The 22,735-nt window shown below is 41.0% G+C and overlaps 1 protein-coding gene across 11 annotated transcripts in view; it reads left to right on the forward strand.

Moving 5' to 3' along the window:
* Positions 1-22,735, forward strand: part of nav3 (neuron navigator 3) — a 283,136-nt gene that overhangs the window by 129,464 nt on the left and 130,937 nt on the right. For all 11 annotated transcript variants that reach the window (XM_023350561.1, XM_023350555.1, XM_023350557.1 and 8 more), the window contains exons 2-3: positions 17,292-17,409; positions 20,000-20,052. In XM_023350561.1, the coding sequence (XP_023206329.1) occupies positions 17,292-17,409; positions 20,000-20,052 (171 nt within the window). The remainder of the gene's footprint in view (positions 1-17,291; positions 17,410-19,999; positions 20,053-22,735) is intronic.

The following is a 22,735-nucleotide window of genomic DNA, read 5'->3' on the forward strand; positions in this document are numbered from 1 at the left end:
TTGTATTCAAAGCATTAACAGCCAGGTAATGCTTTTTAAAATTCCTTTGTAAAACGTAAATGGTAAGTCCGCTCAGTGATCTAGTGGATTTGACATCACGTGACTTGCTGTGCGCGGCAGTGCGCCACATGCGCTTTTACTTTACTTTGAGTCAGGAATATTAGTGGTCGGGGAAATGACACAATCAAGCAAAGTATCTCAGAAGGGGACGCAAAGTTTTGAGATTAATTGTCAACACTATGATAGCAAGATAACAAGGTCTAAGGAGATCACATTTCACATTTCAAACAGTCAATAGACAGTCCAAAGAGTTGTTAACCTCACAAAACTAATAAGACGGACAGAATGAAAGTCTGGTATACTTCCCTTTTAATGTCCTTGTTGACTATTACTGAGGCATTCCCATTTAATCTTTGTGGTTTCTGTAACGTCTGAAAAGCAGACATTTGATTGAAAGGTGTTGTTTTAGAACTACAGCTGTGTTGACAGACGATTAAAACTCTGTTAGAAGTGCTGACTTCATTTGCATAACTTTAAAGGCTTTTATCACTTTCCTGGAATGGAAATGGATTTTTTTTATCCTCCGTTTGTTTGTCAGAGATTTACAATGCATACTGATGCTTAAATATCTCTCGCCAGAAGTTTTAAGCAACCACAGCTTTATAAATGAGGACGTCTCTTTTGTTAAAACCAGACTTTTTTTTATACATGCAATGTAAATGTTACACTTATTTTCCATTTGCATTCATGGAAACACTCTGGTTCCAACAGCGCAGATATTGCACAGAGACCGTGTCCTTCACACTCCATGCTTAGACCCCAAAATGAGATTTTTATTGTTTTTTTAGAACATGTCTGGTCAGAATTCTCTTCTGCCAGCTAAATAAAGGGAAACAAATCAATCTGTGTAGAGTCCAGGAGCTGCATCCAGCTGTGCTGACTGTCAGAGTAAGGCTGCGCCAGGGGAGTCTTGGTAATTTCTTTCTGCATTACACATGTTTTCCTTTCCAAACCTTGATGACAGTGCTTTTTCAGAGTCTAACCACTGAAAGCAGGTATTTTATCTGAAGCAAAAAAAAAAAAAAATTGTTCTTCCAAATCTTTTGAGTTCTTGTGTTTACTCAGCCATTGTGGGATTTAATTCTGCCGTCTCCATAAAGAAACTGAAGCCATGCTCTTTACCCGGGGCAGAAAACTACAGCTGGGTTCTCCCTTTTGATCTGGCTTATAAAAAATTAGACCAAAAAACTTCACATACATTAATCAGCCATCAGAATGCACAGTCTTCATCAAACACTTTTAAAGTATACTTTCACCAGCTGCACATTTGATGTTTAATTTATGTTTATCCGTTAGAAAGAATTCAGGAAACTAATGTGGCTTCTTTCCTTTGCGGCCTGAGAGGCTAATGAAAAATGTTTTCTCCTGTTGTTCACCTCAAAAGCAAGACGTTGATTCTGATTTCACTTTATATGGAACACCTTGCAGTACAGAATTGGACCGCCTTTTACCATTAAAAATAAATTCTCTATTTCACTGGTATACCATTGATACCAGTGTTATCAATGGTATACAATTGTGGCTGTAAAAGTTTTCATTCTGGTTATTAGTAGCGTTCAGTGTCCTTAGCTGCTCCACAGTGCAGCCTCCCATCAGTGAGCATTTCAACTCAGCATGACCCAGTCTCTGTGCCGTAATATCCAGCCATTTTATTAGTCCTGTCCCAGTGATTCTGGGTCTAGACGCAGGACAAACAGACTGGAAAAACGCTCGCTGTCTCGTCCCAGACACTTCTCCCTCCATCAATCTCAATCCTGAGAAAGCAGAAACGTTCCCCCCCATGCCTCCCCGACCCGTTTTCCTTCTTGTCCGCTTCTTTTTTAGATTCTCAGTGCGCTCCACCCATCATCTCTCCCTGCTCCTGAGAGACGACAAGGTCAATCGCGAAGCTGTCCGTCACCCTCGTGGGCTTTAGAGGCCTGTTGTCCCTGCCTTTAACCCCGTTAGTGAACTGCAACCACTGTCACTCTGAATCTGCTAAGACTGGGACATTAATAATGTTGTCAGGCGATGGGTTGGCGTAACTTGATCACAGAGTCTCTTGCCTCTAGGTCTGCAGATCTCTTCTTCTCCCTGTTGGAAAATCTTGAATGAAAAGAGACGCTAACAGGCGCCTAGCTTAAACGGCACAGCAGCGACGGGGGACGGGTGCTGTTAACACTCGCATTAAAAGCAGCTTTTTTTAGATGCACTTTGATGAAAGTTTTCAAGCAAGATATGATCTTCAGAAATTATCCCTTCCTCACACCTTTCAACACATCATCTCAAATAAATTCCCGTCCCGACAGGAGAGGGCCGCGACAGGGGGAGAGATCAAACACGCCTCCGTCCCTTCTCTGATCTTGACAAGTCTCTGTTCAGACAGCTCTTTTTCTTCCAGGGTATGAAGCCAAATCTCACACGCTTAGCTGGTTGCACTTGAAGTTGCATGGGAACAAAGTGGCTGGGCTTGCCTCAGCTTCGCCAGGACTAGTGAGCCCAAAAGGATGCATCATATCGCTGCTAAAGCTGCAAGGTGCAAAGAACAAAAACCTGGTGAACGAGGAAGTCTGAGACAATTTTTAACTCAAGGTTCTCAATGTGTTGCTTTTGGTCCAATGGGTGTTGGCCTTCCAGATTAACTTAAAGAAGAATAGTCTTTGGTTTCTAAAAAGCTCAAATTGTATTCTTTAAAGTGACATTCACACTAAAGTTAGTCATTGTCCCCATTACCATGTGACATTGTAGAAAAGGTAAGAAATCCTCAGCAGTGACAAACTGGCTAATAAGACACATGCTAAAGAAATTGCGATTCTTTACGCATAGATTTCTCTATGAATTATGACTAAAAGTTAATGGCCGATTTCCAAACAAATACACCTGGAAAAGCCAAGCATTCCATCATTTTTCTAGTCCAATTGATAACCTTCTTCTGTTTGCACTGCATTCACAAGGGAACAAACTAAACCAAGAAGAGGAAGGTTAATGTTTACCCCCCAAAAAGACATATAGATGGAAGTGGTAATATTAAATTTACAAGGAACTTTGGATGGAGTTTTGTGGAGGAGGAGTTACATGGGTTAAATATTTCAGCTAAGTTATTCATTCATATCAGTTTAACCTCCACCACTTATTTTCTGTCATTACATTAAATTGTTGACCTTTGCTTACCGCTGGGTAAATCCTACCATCAAAGTACCATTTTAGGATTTCAGGCTATGAAAATAAATAAAAAAAACAATCACAACTTCATGTAAAGTTTTTCATTTTACTGATATAACCTGAATATTTGAACATGAATCCCATTCAATTTTAAAACATTTTGAGCTGTTTATGGATTGTTCTTTGGGTATTGTTTTTTTCCTTCTTTCATAGAGACACGCAGACACATATAGAATGACTTTCTATCTCTGTGAGAAATTTCCATTCACTTCTAAGCATTTTGCATGTATTTCTATAGCCTTACCCCAAAACTAAACATTGCCTTTGTGTGCCTAACCTAAAACTTAACTCATTTCACATCTTTGTCCTAAACCTAACCCCTGACCTCAAAAGAGCATTTCTTCTTTATAAGGAGTAGGTGGCCGTCACAATGTAGTAATTCTTAAAAAAATAGGTCTTATAAAGTGAGAAATACAAAAATCTGCACAAAAATACTCAGTCTTCCCTTGTCTGGACTGTTTTCCTAGCTGTTTGGGATGACTGGGAAAGTTGGAAGAGTGTGTCTGAAAGCCACGAAGGATGGAACCTCTCTTCTCTTGCTTTGTACCACCAGCTATTAATGGATAAAACTTGTCAGCAAAACCGGATAGGAAATCCTAAGTTCAGCGCCGGTGGAAGTGTGTTCTCTGGCTTTGTCCAGTCTCCATGTGTCTGTCAAGAAAAGGGCTATTTCCCACTTGGCAGAGGCGGCATTAGAGGTTGTTTCTTTGAGAAACATTAAAAGGAGGAAATCCTGACAGAGCGCAGACCCTGGATGAAGCAGCTGAATAAAGAAAGGAGCTAGCGGAAGTTTTGCAACATGGTTCATGAACACCCCTTCAACCTTATTTTCTAATAAACATTTGAAAAACCTGTTTTTGTCTTAAAATGAATAACTTACTTGCTGGAAACGAGATTGCTGCTTAGTGTTTTAATTGAAAGTCTCTTCAGGTTCACAGGATGGTGGTTGTGTTATATAAACCCCTAATAAAAACCCTAATAAGAGCCTAAAGACATGAAAAGTGGAGCAAAACAAAAGGCAGTGATGAAACACTCAGCAGGAATAACAACCCTTGAACTCAGTGAAAGACGAAGATTCTTCCAGCAGGGATGAGTGAAAACTACTCAGTGACTCAGCAGCAGTCACCTGTGATTCAGGGCACAGTCATGGAGCGCTGGCCCCAGATGTTTTACACATCAACACTTCCCTTACAGTAAATTTCAGAGCCGGTGAATACAACTAGCCAAGCTGGCCACATCTATGATTTATCCCACATATTTACTCTGTGACTGTGCAAACGGCAGATGTCAAAAGCGCTGATATATCCGTAAGCTCTGATATATTGTCAAACTCTGTTGCAATAAAAGAATGAGAGTGGGGTAAGTTCAACCCATAATCATCCTCATAGAGAGGAGACAGCTGAGGTAGCATCAGATCATAAGGGAGAATATCACAGGTAAAACCTGACCTTCCCAAACAGACTACATTATCTTCCAGTTCTATTAGCAAGTTGGGATTCCCAAAACTGAGCTTGAGAATGTTGCTGGTTTGACTTATGTGGGGCCTGTTTCCTCTCAAACCCAATAGAGTGGATTAAATCTCCAAAATAAACTCCACAAAATTACCTCCTGGACAACACCACACACAGGACAGTGTGAAGTATCATGTGAATGATCCTTCTAATGACTCCATTAGTGAGTCATTATGTGTTAATTCTCTTGCTGTAATGCTCAGTGGTTGATGACTGATGTTGCTGAACATGGATTGCTCGGGTTCGGCGTGAAGTGGTGGAGCCATGCTGACCACACTGAGGGATTAATGACTCGATTACCACATTAAGTGAATTAATGACTAACATCTTTTTTCCCCTCACCTGAAGGTCCTTTTTCATTGATATCAGGCTGTTCTTTTTCTCAACCCAGAATCAGAATCTCACCCCAGTTTATCTGATGTCACACCAACACCTGTTAACCCTATCAGATTTTACCTGGACAGAAACTCGTAGTTAAGTACAAACTTGGAATTTGATTTTCTCAAACTTCTCTACATATGGAAGCCTAAGTGGGATGTGAATAATCTTTCCTAACCATATTGTAGAGCTACTGAAGTTAATCTGCAATACGACTGTAATTGAAAATTTAGTTGATCAAGAAAATACTTTGTGTTCTTTCATACATACATATACAGACGTGACAGAACCTACAGTATCTCATTAATATTAGTTGACGGTGGCTTAGCACTTAGGAGTTTGTCCTGTAACTGGTGGGTTTTGGTTTGAACCTCTTCTCTGTCTGTTTCACTCACTGTGTACTTGGGCAAGACACTTCACCTGCTTCACCTGCTGCTGGTGGTCAGAGGGCCTGGTGGTGCCTATTATAAGTCTGTTCCTGAGCAGTTGTGGCTAGAATGTAGCTTTCCACCATAATTGTTTTGTGTATGATTGAATGTAGTATGAAGTGCTTGGGAATCCTTTGGACAAGATAAAGCACTATACAAGTACAGGACGTCTACTATTTGTTAACATATTATACTGTTCAGTCAAACAAAGCATCCAACTAAACAACCTCTTTAAGTCAACCAGTCAACAAACCAACCAACTAATGATTTAGGTCAGTTAATTCTTCAAATCGACCCTTTGATCAACCAACTAATCAAACAACATTCAAACCAGTTAACCAACCAACCAAACCAATCATTCAGTCAACCAACCACTAAAATCTACCAGCCAATCATTTAAATTATCCAAATCTACCGAATCAGTTTGTCAGATTTCATAATATACCAAAGAGCTCTTAACAAATGCAACAAGTGCAATTAGACTGGAATGTTTGTGTCAGAAAGCTGTGTAGCAGATTGACGGTTCTGAATTTGATGCTGAAATGCTATTTGATGGCAGCAGGTCAAGATATTCATGGAGAGGGTGTGAAGAATCTCTAATGTTTATACTCCTGTTCTTGCAGCAGCTAAAAAAACAGAGTAGGAACACTTCAATTACCTTTTTAGCTCTCATTTCTATTCTCTGCAGGACCTTCCTGTTGGCTGTATTGCAACTAAAATATTCAACATAGTTTCTGATGCTAAGGGGTGTAAAGTCAATAATCATACCCTTCTTTTTTTTGTCCTGTTGCGCACCATGTTGTTGTCTCTGCAGAGGCCCTCTAGCTGTTTGACTTCCTCCTTTTGCACTGAGTCATCATTCCTCTGAATGAGTCCAACTACTGTGGTGTCACCCTTAAATGTAATTATACGCTTTTCCTCATTTCCTAACTCGCTTGAAATAAATGCCACATGTTGGGTTAGGACTGCCACGACAAACCTCTCTGTGTGTTTTGCTGTCAGTGCTCACATGCCAGTTGTAACTCACCGGCGCATGAGAGAAAACGAAGCTCCAGGAGACCGTTGATCCACTTACTTAGCAAGACGTGATTAAGACGGTTAAAAATGGATTGACTGCGCTGTATGGCAATTTAAATTCCGTGCTCGCCTCATTGGCCACAACCTGTTCATTATATGTCGCAAACTGAATCATAGCCCCCAGAGGCTAAACTGATAGTGATGTTAAATTAGTTCAGGTACGACAGTTCTGTTTGATTTGGTGCTGTACTGTTTACTCCTTCTGACTAGTACTTAAAATATATATTATATCTAATCTAATATCCAAGTGGGACAGCATCATCTAGGATTGATGCTGTAAAAACCTTTATTTGACATCCTATAAATGCACACCCTAGATATTCATTTGTATTTCATTGATATGTTCCCTTTAAGTTCAGGATGGGAAATCTGGTTTATATGCTCTGGCTGCTGTGAACTCTGGGAAATATGCCTCATTACTAACCAAAGAGCCAAAGCCAGTAGGCTTTTAAAGTGGCGGGCAGTTCTGGTTTTCGCTCTCAAACCATAATTCACAGATGATTCTTGAGTGACTCATTAAGTTCAGTCGTGCGACCCTCAGCTGCTTTTCAGCATCCAGCAACACCACAGAAGACGGAATGTGTCGACTCGCCTTCTGGATGTCGGTTGGTGTTTTGGAGCCCTCTGCTGGAGGACCTCTGAAAGAAACTGTAAAGTGTGCAGTGGTGGCTGAAGTGATATTGGAAGATGAATCTTTTATAGGTTTGGCCGTTTTATTGAAGAGGAATATTAGTTTATCGATGATTCTTGATGGTCAAAGATCACAAAGAAAACATCAGAAATTTTTTTTTGTCTTACTTTGCTGAAGAAAACCTTGCCACCACATAAATTTCTTAATACAATCCCATAACCTTTTTGATATTTTGTCGCCTCAGAGCCCCAAATTTTATTGTAGGATTTGGTGTTTGTATGATAGACCAATATAAGGTCATGCATAATTAAAAAGCAGGTAAATGGTTGAGAAAATATTTTGTAGATAGAAATCTGCAAAATGTGGCATTAGTATGCATTTAAGTCTCCTTTACATTGAAACATTGTAAAGAGTGTAGCCACCTGTCCCCAGAAATATCCTCTTTAACCCCATTTTGGTGACCTCTGAAGCAGGGAAAGGCTGTAGAATAATATTCCAAGCTTGAAACATCTTACATCATCTTACATCATTAATGGAAATGGCAAGAGGATGCCAAGGATACCAACATATCGCTGTCAAGCTCAACTGAAAGGCATTAATGAGAGTTGCAGCCAACTTAACTGTGGAGAAGCAGAGATAACAGCTTAGGAGGGGGAGAAAACCCTTTTAGACTTACACTCTACAAATCTGACCTTCGTGGAAGATTAGTAAGAACTAACCCATTCATAGTCCTCAACATACAGCAAACAAAAGGAATAAGGTGGTCTGATCAAATGAGACTTGAACTGGACTTTGTGGCCTGTAAGCAAATTTCCATGTTAATGGTAGAATCAAACAGTCGGGTAATTTTCTTCAGGAGAAACTGGGAAATTGGTCAGAGTTGATAGGAAGATGGATGGAGTTCACCTTCCAGCTGAACTGTTATGAGCTTCAAGAGAATTAGATTGAAGAATATCTGTATTAGAAGAGCCCTGTCAAAAATACAAAAAACTTTGGTTCCTCAATTTCTATGTGCCATGTTTAAAACTTCAGGTTTTTACCCAATATCAAACAGGTCAGTAGACACATTTTGTTGATGTTTGCTCATATTCTCAGTCCATCAAACATTGATTTGTTTTGCAGTCAGAATAGTTTTATGCTAGCTGTCCAAGCGGAGCGGCTGTGCCTCGGCCACATCCTTCGAAAGGCCAGTTAATAAAAACAGGCCGCTGCTCCTGGCAGCCTGACCGTCCCCCAATCACAAAGCCATTAATCCTGTGATCCACAGTCATTAGTTTCTTAATAAACAGATGGCTGTCAGGACAGAAACCAAACAGACACATGTTATGCGCTGCATACAAATGGACTAGTAAATGGGCTCCATACTGAAGAGAACTCGTTATGTTCAGGGCGACTAATACCTGGCTCCGATTTTAGCAGTTGGAGCGCTTCTATGGCACGGTGGCAAAGAGCTGCTCCTACAGCCTTTCAGGCAATCCATCTGTACAGACCTGAAACCAAGCTTGTAGAAATCGTTTTTTACTGCTTTTATTCAAAACAAATACAAGATTTTTTATACATCAAACCTCTTCTTGGTCAGATCCCATTGAATCTCTTTCGGTGTTTTCAACCCAGTTCTTTTCATCTTAGTCATCTTGATCTAATGGGCAGTAATCCAGTCAGATGTTGTGAGGAAGTGTGACTAATCTGAGCAGACCAGCAGTGAGTCACGCAGGAGAGCATCATGCCCGGATGATTTACTTTTTGTCGGAATCTGTTTGGAGCAGGACTCAAACCCTCCCGGAGGTGGAAGCCACTTGACGGATGTGACGCCGAGGTCGTTTTCTGTTTACAGACATCTATGGCCGGACTTAAACTCATAGACTAACACACCGCAGCCTGAGACGCAAAATGACAATGTAGCTTGTTTGCCTCTTGTGATTTATCTGCATGCGTTTGAGTGGGAGGAGATTAAAGAGGTCTGAAAGAGGGCCCCAGTGGCATCCCGGAATAGACGGGTGTCAGCCGGAACCTCTGCATGCTCGTTGGGGCCTCCGAACAAGAACATCCGACACGAACCCATCAATTATGGCTGTAAACCAGCAGAGTGAGGTCGGCTGGTGATCTAAGCAGCTCGTCTTGTGAGCGAGCAGCCGAACAGGTAATTACCAACGGCCTCTCTGCATGCTTCCCTTTATGTGTAACGTCTGTGGAATACCTGCTGCCTGGTCATAACAGCTGGCCAGGGCTGCATGCTGTCCTCTCTGCTGGTCAGAGCCAAATTGGATTGGAGATGATAAGCAGTCTCCTTTTGCTCTTTTTGCTTAAGGATGAAGGGGTTTATGAAGCACTCAGTCAGAGAGAGGAAGCAGACATGCAGCTTATGGTTGCTGTTTCTGAATAACAGGCTCAAAGCCAGACGCACTACATTACCATGGTAAAATGGCATGTTGTTTGTGTCAATAACAGATATAACCCCTCACCCCTGAAACTTCAGTATTGATCAGGCTGCTGATAGTTGAAATAACACTAATTATCTAGGGCTGGACAATATGTCTGAAAAACGTGTCATAAGGGTTTCATATCAGTCGATATAAATAATTGATTAGTTTCTTCATTAAATATCTGAAATACTGCCAAGCTTGTGGCATGATCTTTCCTGTTTTATCCACAATTTCCTCTCAAACTTATCTCCTTTTCTCCTTTCAAACCACACTTTTCTTTTTATCATTGAGAGCCTATGAGGCACAGTGGCAAAATCTTAAATTGCTACTGTGCAAGTTACTTAACAGGTTGTTGGGGATTTGTACATCTTACTCACTGACAGATTCCCTATCAATATTCCTGTCTGCATTTCTGCTGTCTGTTTCTAAATCGTGTTTGTGCTCATCTGTCTTCAAGCTGTTTATGTCCTCTCAATTTAATTCTTTTTTTGTAACCAGCTTTCTCCACCTCTGCACTCTGTTCCTACTGCGCCGCAGAAGATCAGTGTTGAGAGACGCAATGAAACACATCCAACACAGACTGTGTGCTGAAACTTCTCACAGCCATGCAGTTATGTCCTTTTGTTGACAGAGCATCTTGGCAGATCATGGTATGAGAAAGCAATACATCAGCTTTTAGCAGCATGTCCGCCACCCTCCATTATCTGTTGACTGTAGTTGTTTGGTCAGCAGCAGCCCTGACAGAACAGGACAGATTTGTCTTTGCTTCAGCATCGGCTGCTCTTGTGGTTATAATGAAACATAATGGCTGTCCAAATTCTGGCATTGTGCAAGCGCAATGAATGTATAAGTGGCTTAAGTGAAAGCTTTTGCTTAAATATGCAGTAGGATCTCAAAACAGACATGCATGGCAAATCGCTTTTCCATGCAAAAGGTTCGCTGACATTCAGTAGGGCCTGAGGAAATGTTGCATCTGTCTCGGCTCAGTCATTTCGTGTTTTCTGGAGCTGCATCTTTGATTCTGTTCATATAAAAGCAACTATTCCCACTCTTTGCTGACTTGAAAGGTTTTGTCTTCACTTTAATTTAGTTAGCGATTTCGAAAAAGTGCATGAAATTCTTCTATTGGTCTTATAAATATGTGTTTCATTCCTTCAGTCCCAGATGTGTTTAGCGAACTCTCCAGGATAGCCTGTGATTGACAGCTGGCCCAACAACAGAGAACATCTCCCTGCTTATGCCATATGTGACCTTTGGATTTCAGTGTACTTAGATATCTCTGGAGAATGTTAGCACTGGAATTAAACATATTTGTGTTTAAACCTGATGTTGTCATGTGGGAACTGCATCTCTGCTGTTTGTACATCATAAAACACCAAATTCCCCAAAACGTAGGAACCCCCTCCAAACCATTGTATTTGCATCCTTGTTTGATTAACTTAAACATTTTCCACAGATTTATGCATTGTCTTATGACCATGTGGAACCCCCCCCAGAAATCCCATTTATGCTATGTTGATCATGCATCTTGTGTGATGCGAAAAAAGTGTTTCCATTGCAGTTTTGTTTAATAAACCAATGTAAACAACAGCTGAAAAACCACCTCATCTTAGTGATTCTTCTTCTGTGCATGCGGGTTGCTTTGAGGTTGTAAGCTGTTCACACAAGTTTTATTGCGGTCACATTCAATTGGTAGAATGAACGACATTGGATTTTCAAGAATCAAGACTTGCCTTATATATGTATTATGCCCCAAATCCTGGATACAAGCTGCTTTCAAGAACTTCGTCCAAGAATGGACTAAAATCAGCTTTAGAGATGGAATAAGAAGCTGTATCATGAAAGTAGAGTTGCTACTCTGTCATAAAAATTGTCTTTAAGCAGGCAGTTCAGGGAGCTGGTAAAGAGGTTGCCTGGATACCTTCGTATTGAAGGTTTCTTGACATGTCCCACGGGGTTAGCATCCTGGGGGAGACCCAAAACGAACCGGAGGACTTGGGGAACCTCTGAGGATCCCTTTGGAACGCTTTACTTCGAAAAGAGTAAGATTTGTGGAAACATGTAAGAAGCAAATTTCTTTTCATCACTTTTGGAGCCATATACTGTAAATATATTACCCTGCCAAATCTGCATCTGAAATCTACACACACTCAAACTGTCACAGATGGATTCCATCTGTCAGATGAACTTCTGTGGCTACTTTGTTTGCCCCCGCCCTCCATAAACTGTGCTGACAGTGACATAGCCATCGGATCCGGGCCGGCTCTTCCCATCCTTCAATTAGTTCCGCTTTTGCAAAGTGGAAGACTTTGCAGAAGAAGCTCCATCACATTGCGGTCCTATTGATTCACTTGGCTCATCGCTCATTTGGTTAATGCAGCTCCATGTTGTCTTTAATTACATTTAGTACCCATGTGGGAGCAACCCCGTTGCCAAGTGAACGTTTTCGAGCCAGCTCGGCCGCAGAAGACCCGTCCTCGTTCAAATGGTATTAAACAGCTAAATGTCATCTCAGCCATCATATTTATGCTCCAACTCCTGAAACAGAGTTTAACTCCTAATGTATCAGCTTGCACTGGAAGGATGCCCTGATTAAAGAGCCCATGCATTAACAATCATTCAGCAGACGCGCATTAATAAGTCCAGCTGGCTGAAGTGACTTCATCTCTTTTTCCAGTCTCTTCTCCTCTTACTCCAGCGGTCTGTTCCTCCTTTTACCTGGCTCCCTCCAGAGGCCAAGCAGTGTCACTACAGATCTCTGCCAATAATACCTGCGTAGCTGTAGTCACTGCATTGTGATCAGGACGGTTGGATGCAGTTTATTTTCTACGGGGCAAGAGGCAGCTGTTTGCCAGCGTTTGGGATCCCTAGCGCTGAGGGGGACGGGTCTGCAGAGCAGGTAGAGTCAAAGAAGAGAGGTACTCCATGCTGCATCAGGGAGAAAAACGCCAGCGGGGAGAGACACTGGACTTCTGCTGATTGATTCTGGCTGCCGAAAGAAGGAAAGAAAGAAAGAAAGGAGGAAAAGGAGGAAAGACTGGCCAAGGGGAGAGAGAGTGAGAATTTTTACTTGTGTCAGAGCAGCTGTGGGGGATGCTTTTGCAGATTGTGGTTTTGTGTGGAGTGTGTTTGTATATGATGCCAGTTCTCCCAGTCAGCATCTATGAAGCTGCTGCTGCTGCTGATGTTTCGCCTGAGTCACAGCGCCAGCTTCTGCTTCCCAAAGCGATCTGGATCCTGACAGGATAGGTTAATGAGTGCAGAGGGGCCATGACGTGAGTGGCTCAGTGAGCCGGTATGGGGGGGACAGTAGGAGGTGACGGGTTCTAAAGGTCTCAGCTCAGGGCTGACAAGGAAGCTTCTGCATGCTTTACACTGTGGAAATGCATGCAACAGAAGTTTAGTTTCTGCTTTCTTTGCTTGTGGAGCGGAGGGAGAAAATGCCAAGCTATACTGTAGATTTGGAAAAGTTGCTGAATCTGTGTTTTCTGCGGTCTGACAAACTGCTCTTTTAGTCCTTTTTCAGTGTTTTTACAGAAACACATCTGTGTTTCTTTATGATTAGGTTAAATGTTCTGTCATGTAGATTTAAGAAAAGTAATGTATGAGCTGTTCCACTAAGGTCAATGAGTTTACGAGGCATTGCTCAGCATTACTAAGGGAGCAGTCGCAAACTAGCTACTATATACATGCTCTTACTAAGCACTACTGTTCTCTTTTCTGCTTTACAGAAGAGAACAAGGAGCTGACAAAATGTAATAAAAATTGCTGCCATGTTTGCTACAAACAAACTTGTTAGGATTGTTTTTCTAGTTCTTTACAGCGAGGTGTTTGATCTGTTCCAAACCTTTTTTTTTACCCAAATTACGATTTTGTCTGTTTACTCTTAATACCGATTTTAGCCAGTTCCAGTTCTGGCTGCTTTTTTGTGTCTGAATTAGAGATGTGCCTGGCAGTCTTTCACTGATGGATACTTGTTTTTGGCTGATTCCACCTTTCAGGACCTACAGCTTCAGCAAACTTATTTATTTTCATTTTAATTGACGGTGTTGCAAAATATGAACATTAGACACAAAGTTTTGCAGCTTTTTTGGTTGAGGTTAGAAATGATTAATCTAACAGAAAAACAAAGTGTCCTTAATTATTCTAAATTATCCATTTTGGCATATTTCTATATTATTTTTCAGATTTTTACTAAACAAAAATGTAAACATTTTTATTTATTTTATAATTTGTTTAGTCAATCTCTGCTCAGGTTGCTAAGGAGAAAATAGTCAGATTCTGATCTCTGGCCTAATGATCAGCGCCTCCCTTATCTCTGTATTTCTCTATAAATCTTTTGCTGTTTATTTCCCTTCCTGTAAGTTGAAATGTGACTCCCACCTGTTAATTTTTTTCTTTTTCACGCCTTCACTTTACTACTTATCGTAAAGAAATTCCCTGAACCAAACCACATCAGATTAAAAATCCTGCAGAAGGGCAGCTTTAAATGAGCCAACTTCCTGCTTCCAAGAATACAGAAAAGAGCGGGATAGAAGTGTTTTTAATTGAGAGCAGTGTGTGTGGTTTATGAGGGGGGAAAAGATTATTTCATCATGAGAAGTGGTTAGGTTTTATGTGGCAGTTTCTCTGGAAATCTCAACCATTTGGGATGGTGTAGCAGAAAAAAGCGCTCGCTTCTCGGGGGGGGGGTATAAGACATTTATCCTCTGATTTCTTGTAAAGTATATTTTTCAGACACATAATTAAGGATGTGGAGAAGGAAATACAAGAACATGTTTCAGGAAAAATAGCATAGCCACGTGAACTAGAAGGATAAGTTGATCATTAAGGCTGGTACTTCCTATTGACCATCCTCCTCTGTGGGATTTACCTTTGGAAGTTTAAGTTAGTTAGCTAACTAGCTAGCAGTGCTAACTGCCCTGTTTTCAATCAACAATAGTTAGCATGTTTGTTGGCACAATAAAGAGCCTATTGCTAGCCTGTTGCAAAGCTTAACTTGAATACCTTTTTACCTAAAGAAATATACTCTACAAAAGTCAAAATAGCTGACTTTCATCTGTCTAATAAAAGTTTCTAAAAGCTGACTGATGTGATCTGCCTAGCAAAAGTTAAAGGAAGCAAAAACCAACTCTAACCTCCAAACACCTGGAGAAAACTGTGGTCACTCAGGCACTTCCTTGGGCATCAAAATAAATGGAATTGAAACTATTAAACAGTATGAGGAGAAATAAGGTCAGCGTTTTATGAATGGTGACTTTAAAAAGCTATAATAAACAATTAGCCCTTTTACATTAGTATCTGCTCGGCACAGCTTGACTGGCAACAACAACGAAAATGACACTGTCGTCTAATGACCAGGTCCAGCAGTTTTTGTGCGTGTTGTGTTTGTATCACATAGAAATCACGTCTCATTACTTTCTGGACTCTAGGACTGATCTGCTATGACGACCCCAACAGAACAGAGCTGGTCCTCAGTCATAATGACCTGAACCACGTGGAGCCGAGGAGAACCTAGTCGAGCCATGCAAAAGATTGCTTGATAGTTGAAGTTTATGTTTCAGCTGTGAAACAAACTTAGCGTAACTAAACAAATGAAAATTACACATGAATTCATCTAGACATGGCAGTTTAAGCCTTCAGTGGAAAGACATTCTCCTTTTTTGGAGCTTGTAGAGATGTTCATGGTCTCATTGCACATTGTGCAAAATTCGCTTTATTTGGGGTTGTTATGGCGAAGTGTCTAAATTGGATAAAGCGGTTAATAGTTTTTGGACATTAAAAAGAACTCTTCTTAAGCTTTTGCATACAGCTGACTTTTATTTGGTCAAGCTCTTGGAAGCCAATGTGATTTTGATCACAATTTACCCTTGGAACCAGGCTAAATGTAATAAATTAACTGAGTTTATAAGAGCCTCTGAACTTAAAAGATATATAATATAAATTTGAAAAGCTTAAATTACGGGCGTGCCGTGGTGGCATAGTGGTTAGCGCGACCCACATTTGGAGGCCTCAAGTCCTCGACGCGGCTGTCGCGGGTTCGACTCCCGGACCCGGCGACATTTACCGCATGTCTTCCCCCCTCTCCCTCCCCCCTTCCTGTCAGCCTACTTCATGAAAAGGGACACTAGAGCCCACAAAAAGACCCCCTGGAGGGGTTACAAAAAAAAAGAAAAGCTTAAATTATATTTATTTCAGGTTAGGGGTGGATCTTTCCTCCCTCCCATAGATAACTACACAAATTAAAGGTTAAAATTTTTTGTGTGCAGGAATATTCTGCTGCAATAAAACATTTTATTTTAGCCTTTTTGACATCTACTGTGATTGTCCAAAAAGTGCTGTATATTAGCTGTCCATGCAGGTTGTCCTATTCACATGTATAAAACATCTGAGCGTTTAATGAAATCATGTACTCATCTCTATGATAAAGATCAGAACCAGCGCAGATCTTGGTGCAGTCTGGAGAATCAAAGGTTGATCAAAAATTTGTGTTTGAGTTGTGAGGTAGTGCAGGACCCTGTTTGGACACCACTGTCTGGCACGGCATCTACCAGAATACCTGAGAGACGGATGGAGAGAGCAGGACGCTGTTGGTGCAGACAGCACGGATAAAATGTTGTTTATTGATATCTCTGAGGATAATGGAGGCCTGAGGAATAAATCCAGAAGAGTGTATTTCTCCTCTCTTGACATTTTCCTTTATTTATTCTGAGCTTTGCGGTGTGTTAAAATGATTTATGCTCAAACCAGACATTTGTTTTTTACTTTTATTCGCATCAAGCACTTTTTGAGAGGTTTACATTCAGTCATGAATGGGCATGAATTTCATATTAGTTTTGGGCTTTTAGTGACTCAGTTGAGCCATTTTGATGCAGGGTGGTCTACAATACAAAATGTAATTGGTAATGGGTTTTGAAAAGAAATGCACATTTTTAAATTCATTTAATATCCAATACGCCCCTATTGTTAGTGAAATCTGAGGTGCAGAGAAATCCAGGTTTTTGGAGCCATTGGTGAGCTTGTATCATGATTTAGGATGGATGGTCGTCCTTTGAAAGAAATGATAGAACATGCTAGCTTTCTTGTACAGACCTTTCTTTTAGGCATGGTCTATTAGTTTTGAACAGACATGATATCTTTGTCGTTCCATGTTTAATATAGCCTGTTGTGAAAAGTGTGGACATTTACCCAAAACATAAGTGGGGGTGTATGTATACTTTTGTATAATTTTTGACATTGTGAGTCTCAGAGAAAACTCAAACCCAATTCTTGTTTTTATTTTTATTTTTTAAACTTGTTGATTGTCTCATCATGCCACCTCATAAACGAGCATCAAATTCACTTCCAACTACTTAATAAAAAGCCTCAGAATCTTATGGCATTAAAGCTGATTGTGAGCGTATGCAAACTTCTGACCTCTTCTAATATTTATTTTTTAGGATTTACTGGGATTGCTCCCAAGGATTTAGGCGCCTCCTCTGGTCTAACTTCTGTCCAAACCTTTCTCAGAACTCACCAGCCCTGCAGTGAGTGCTTGACAGCCCCAAATATACTAACAGTATGTTTTGTCCTGTTGTTGCAGATATACACAGACTGGGCCAACCACTACTTGGCCAAGTCTGGCTGTCCACGCCTCATCAAAGACCTGAGCCAGGACGTCACCGATGGAGTCTTGCTGGCGCAGATAATCCAGATCATAGGTAGGCGACCGTGTAAAATGTCTCATTTAACAGATAAATACTACTAATTGAAATGAGGACATACTTTGAAGACACTATAGTTTAATTCTCTATGGTGGATAGAGCGACCACCCACTCTCTGTTTCACACACACACATATGCACACTAAGTTCGGTCTCTGTTGTAGTTGGCTGGTGTAACAGTCTGATATCGGGGCCAAAACACAGCAGTTGTCCTTTGTTTTGGGTGCTGGAGGAGCTGCAGCAACAGAGATCTATGGCTCTGACACCCCTTCAATTAATGTATGTGTTCTCCATTGTAGCTCAGAGCCTCTGCTCATCCTCCTGCTTCTGCTTCTCTTTCTGTCCCTTTACTTTCTCTGGCATTTTTTTTTTGCTTACTACATCAGTTTGTTTCTAGGTCCCCAAGTTTTTGTCTAACTTTATCACAAAACCTTTTTATTCCTTCCTCTGGAACAACTTACCAGTACTCACCCCACAATGTCTCACTGTAATAGGATTACCTCTGGGAAAGACTGGTTAAAGAGATTACAGTTACAGAGCTGTAATCTTGTTTCAGTCATTTGTCTCAGTGAAACCCTGTCACAGCATTTTCATCGCTTCATCTCACATTATAGGGGACTAGGACTTCCACAGTTGGGTGTTATAGAAACGTCCATGCAAAAGATAATTAGCGTTACATGAACAGCGTTGCAGAGAGACGTAAAAGTTTGTGTTGCACAGACTTTTCATGGTGTCATACCTATCAGGAGTCCCTAGTGGTAACCAAGCCGTAAGGATCTCATTTTTGAGTGTGACAGCTTCTATCCCTGCTGGTGCCTTGCTTCCGTGACAGGAGTAAAGAATTTGCAGGCCACAGATACAAAAGAGGCCCTGAATGTGACCTGTGCTGGAACATGAGATTTCCGACTTGCAAATTCAATGTCCTCCAAATGCTGGTTTTCTGGCAAACAGTCTTAGTTCATGCACATGTCTCTACCAGGTGCTGATAAACTACCAGGTTTACCTGATTGTTAAAGACACAATACCTCAGGTCTCACAAAACAAGTCCAACATTGATCATTGGCCTAAGATTGCCTGGTACATGGGTGAGCAACTCCAGTCCTTGAGGGCTGGTGTCCTGCAACTTTTAGATGTGTCCATGGTCCAACGCAATTCAATCCAATGGCTAATGTTCCTCCTCAGTAGGTAGTTAAGTTCTCCAGAGTCCTGCTAGACACATCTAAAAGTTGCAGGACACCAGCACTCAAGGCCTGGATTTACCTACCCTTGTAAATAGGCATAGGCAAACTTGATGAACATTATGGACATTGCGTGTATGGTGTACCACTTAGAAATGCTTGGATCCAAATCAAAAATACAGTTTTCCCAAGATACACCTCACTGGGTGGCTCCTGGAGGACTGCTTGGGACTGGCGGATTGGGATACCTCCTGCCAAGAGGGCGGTCATTGTAGGACACCATCCTTAGACTACAACAAGGCCAAGCAACCTGCGCTAATGTTCAGTGGATAACAACACTCAGATCTTTCTCTCTTGCAACTGAAAGCTGCAGTGATGCAATACTTTTTTTGCCAAGGGCTTCTGAGGATTCCCACACCTGCCTGACACTTCTCTTCCAGGGATACTCCAAAGTAAGAGAGTCTCTAGAGCCCAAACTGTGTGCTGAAGGTGAATACCACTAGATCTGGCTTACATAGTTCTGTCTCACACACATTTCCAGCTCCATTCCTGTTGATGTTTTCTCATGCATTGCCCCTAGAGCCAGATTGTAACTCTGGGTTTTAGCTCTTGCCTTCCAAGTAGCTCACTCCAATGTTTTACTCAAAGAAAAGCTCTGTTGAGGCATTGTGTGAGGCATCACAATTGGATGAAGAGGCGTGATGCTTTACAACAGTATAAATTTTACTAACGGGGTCTTTGTTTGGCAAATGTAGACCGCAGCCTTACAGGTGGTTTCGGTTAAATGAATCAACTTTGTCATGAATGGAGTGTGCCTGTGGCCGCATCGCAGGCAGTCGCACAAACTTGCTGTTTGTTAGTCTGAATGAGCTGCGAAAGTCCTCACAGTGATGAATAATGTGTAACTAGACTGCGTCCTCGCTGCCGTGGCTCTTACATAATCTTTTTCTCAGCATCGTTTAGAACAGTTTCTCCCACTCATTGTTTTTTTTTATTTTTTTATTCTTTTTTGCTCTAATTTTTTTCTCTCGGCGTCACCCTCACCTTTGAAAACATTTTTTTTGTTCTTTGGACTTCCTCCTTTGTTTCTCAGACCCACAAGCATATTTTCCTGTCTATTATGCACGAAGCTTTTCTTTCTCATGCCGTCTGTCTCTCACATTCTCTCACTTCTTTCTCTCTCTCTTTCTCTCTCTCTGCTTGGATTGAAACTTTACCCTCCCCTGCTCACCCCAACCAGACAATGAGGCCAAGCAGGCCTGTCAGTAACTCTGCACAGCAGCTGAAGAATTAGGCTTCCTTGCCTCCCAGACGTTGCTCCACACTCGCTCACCTCCACACATGCTCTAGACCGTTAGAATGTTGCGGCTCAGGATGGACTCTCACGTCTTCGTTCTGTTTCTCACGCAGCGAATGAGAAGGTGGAGGACATCAATGGTAGCCCCAGGAGCCAGTCGCAAATGGTGAGTCGACTATTATGTTGAAGAATTGTGTTAATTAAGATCATACGAGGGATCCTCACTGCTTGGGTTGTGTGTCTAATCTCTGATCTCTAGAAGCAGGTAGCATAGGTGACGCTCAGCAGCCCTTCAGTCAATAACAGGTTACAAACATAGGATTATTATTATTTTTTTTTTATTTTAACAATGAAAATAATATAGAAATGTACATTTTTTCCACCTGTAATTACTGTATTTTGTTTTTACCACTGTACTTTGGTTGATACTCTGCAATGGCTTGTAAAAGTATTCCCACCCTTTAAACTTTTTCTCGTTTTGTCACGACAGCTACATTTAATGGATGTTGTTTGAAATTTCAGTTGGTAAACAAACAGAATGTAGTATACATTTAGGTTTAAAAGAGTATATTTCCAATTTTCTTTTATAAATAAAATCTAATACAATGGCGTACAGTTTTATTAACACCCTGAGTTAATACGTAACTGCAAAAAACACTCAATTTTACCAAGTATTGTTGTCTAGTTTCTAGTGCAAATATCTCAGCACACCTGAAGTAAAACAAGATCAACTTGCAAGTAACTTTTCAGCAAGATAAAGGAGCTTGTTTTGAGTCAATAATCACTAATATTTGATTTACAAAAATATTTCCACTGCCAGATTTTTTCACTTATGACATGGGAAAAATGTTTTATAAGAGAAAAAACATCTCAGTTGAACTACTACTTTTTAAAAATCAGTATTAAGAAATTATTGACTTAACACAAGTTGAAAAGTTAGTTTAGTCTTATTGCAAGTGTGATATTTGCACTAGAAACTTGATTTAAAAAATACTTGGTTTGCAGCGTAGTAGAGCTACCTTCTGCTGCAGTTACAGCTGCAAGTATCTTCAGGCCAAAATTCTCTCCCTATTTTTTTTATTTTTTCTAAGCTCTGGCTGGATGTTCAGAGCTCCTGTCCTGCAGGAAAGTGAACCTCTGCCCCACTTTAAGCCTTTTGCAGCCTGAAACAGGCTTTCCTCCAGGATTCCTCCATTCATCTTCCAGTGACCTCTGACCAGCTTTCCTGTCTCTGTGGAAGAAAAGCCCGTCTCTTGGCAAGTTGCTGCCACCTTGCTGCATGTCGGCCAGAAGGATACGTTTTGGTCATATATGAACAGACCACATTCACTGGCAGTGAGAGTTCAGAGATTTTTCTCTGCTACTTTTCTATGAAAGCCATATTTGGAGTCAAAAACTGGTAATTATCCCACCTAAATTATTAATCTCCTCATCTCCTCCACGGTAACTCAGAACCTATTGGCTGCTTCTCCAATAAATTCTCTCCTCCTCTCGTCAGATGGACAGCCATGTTTTGGTAGCTTTTCAGTTGCACCATACTCTTTTCATTTTCAAACAATGAATTACAACGGTTCTCCATGATATGTCCAAAATGAAATCCATTTTGTTATACCTAGACATCTTCACAGCATTCTGCTGTTCTCTAATGTTCTCCAACAATCCTGCAGCTGCATTCATACAAAGATCAGATTACACAGAAGTTGTCTCTGTATAATATTCAGGGTTTCTAAAGGTAATTAGTTGGAATGAATTTGGGCTAAATAGATATGAACGCCATGTTTTTCAGGACATCCATCCATCCATTTTCTGTTCACCCTTGTCCCTAATGGGGTCAGGAGGATTGCTGGTGCCCATCTCCAGCTACGTTCCAGGCGAGAGGCGGGGTACACCCTGGACAGGTCGCCAGTCTGTCGCAGGGCAACACAGAGACATACAGGACAAACAACCATGCACACACACACTCACACCTAGGGAGAATTTAGAGAAACCAATTAACCTGACAGTCATGTTTTTGGACTGTGGGAGGAAGCCGGAGTACCCGGAGAGAACCCACACATGCACAGGGAGAACATGCAAACTCCATGCAGAAAGACCCTGGCCGGGAATCGAACCCAGGACCTTCTTGCTGCAAGGCAACAGTGCTACCAACTGCGCCACTGTGCAGCCCTTTTTCAGGACAATATTTGAAAAAAAAAAAAAAGTTGTGAAAATCTTGTTTTCTTCCACTTCAGTTTGAATCTTTAATTTGTGTTGATATATAACATAAAATCCCTGTTAAGGTGGTACATTAAGGCATTCTAAAAAACTGTGATTGAAAGGAACATATTAGAAATAACTACATAAAATATTTAACATTAAAAATGTTTTCATTTTCTTATTCTAATTACACAGAAAAAGTGAGTGACTAAATGAATGGAGGCTAATGCTCAACAAAAGCGATTTAATAAATGAGCTAATGTTAGACGTTAGCGCTGCCTGCTATTATATCCTGGTGTCTGATTTAAACCAGTACACTGTAGCGTTAGCATGATTCCCTTTTAGCCTAACAGTTTGTTTTTTCTTGATTGTTCTGTATTAAACTCCATCTGTCTTCCTATCAACCCCGACCAACTTCCTCGTTCCTCGTAGAACAACGTCCCCACAGCATGATGCAGCCACCGTCATGTTAGCTGTTCCCTACCGCAGTTAGCATTTAGCATGTCGGCCAAAAACTTCACATTTTACACCACATTTTTACCTTATTAAAACCTCTTGATGTAGACTGGAAGTACATTCCTTTGACAGGCTTGCAGCTGTAGCTGCAGTGAAACACGGTGATAAAAGCTTGATGAGTACAAATACTTGTGCAA

This window comes from Xiphophorus maculatus, chromosome 17 (genome assembly GCF_002775205.1).
Source record: "Xiphophorus maculatus strain JP 163 A chromosome 17, X_maculatus-5.0-male, whole genome shotgun sequence".
In the NCBI taxonomy this organism is placed as follows: domain Eukaryota; kingdom Metazoa; phylum Chordata; class Actinopteri; order Cyprinodontiformes; family Poeciliidae; genus Xiphophorus; species Xiphophorus maculatus.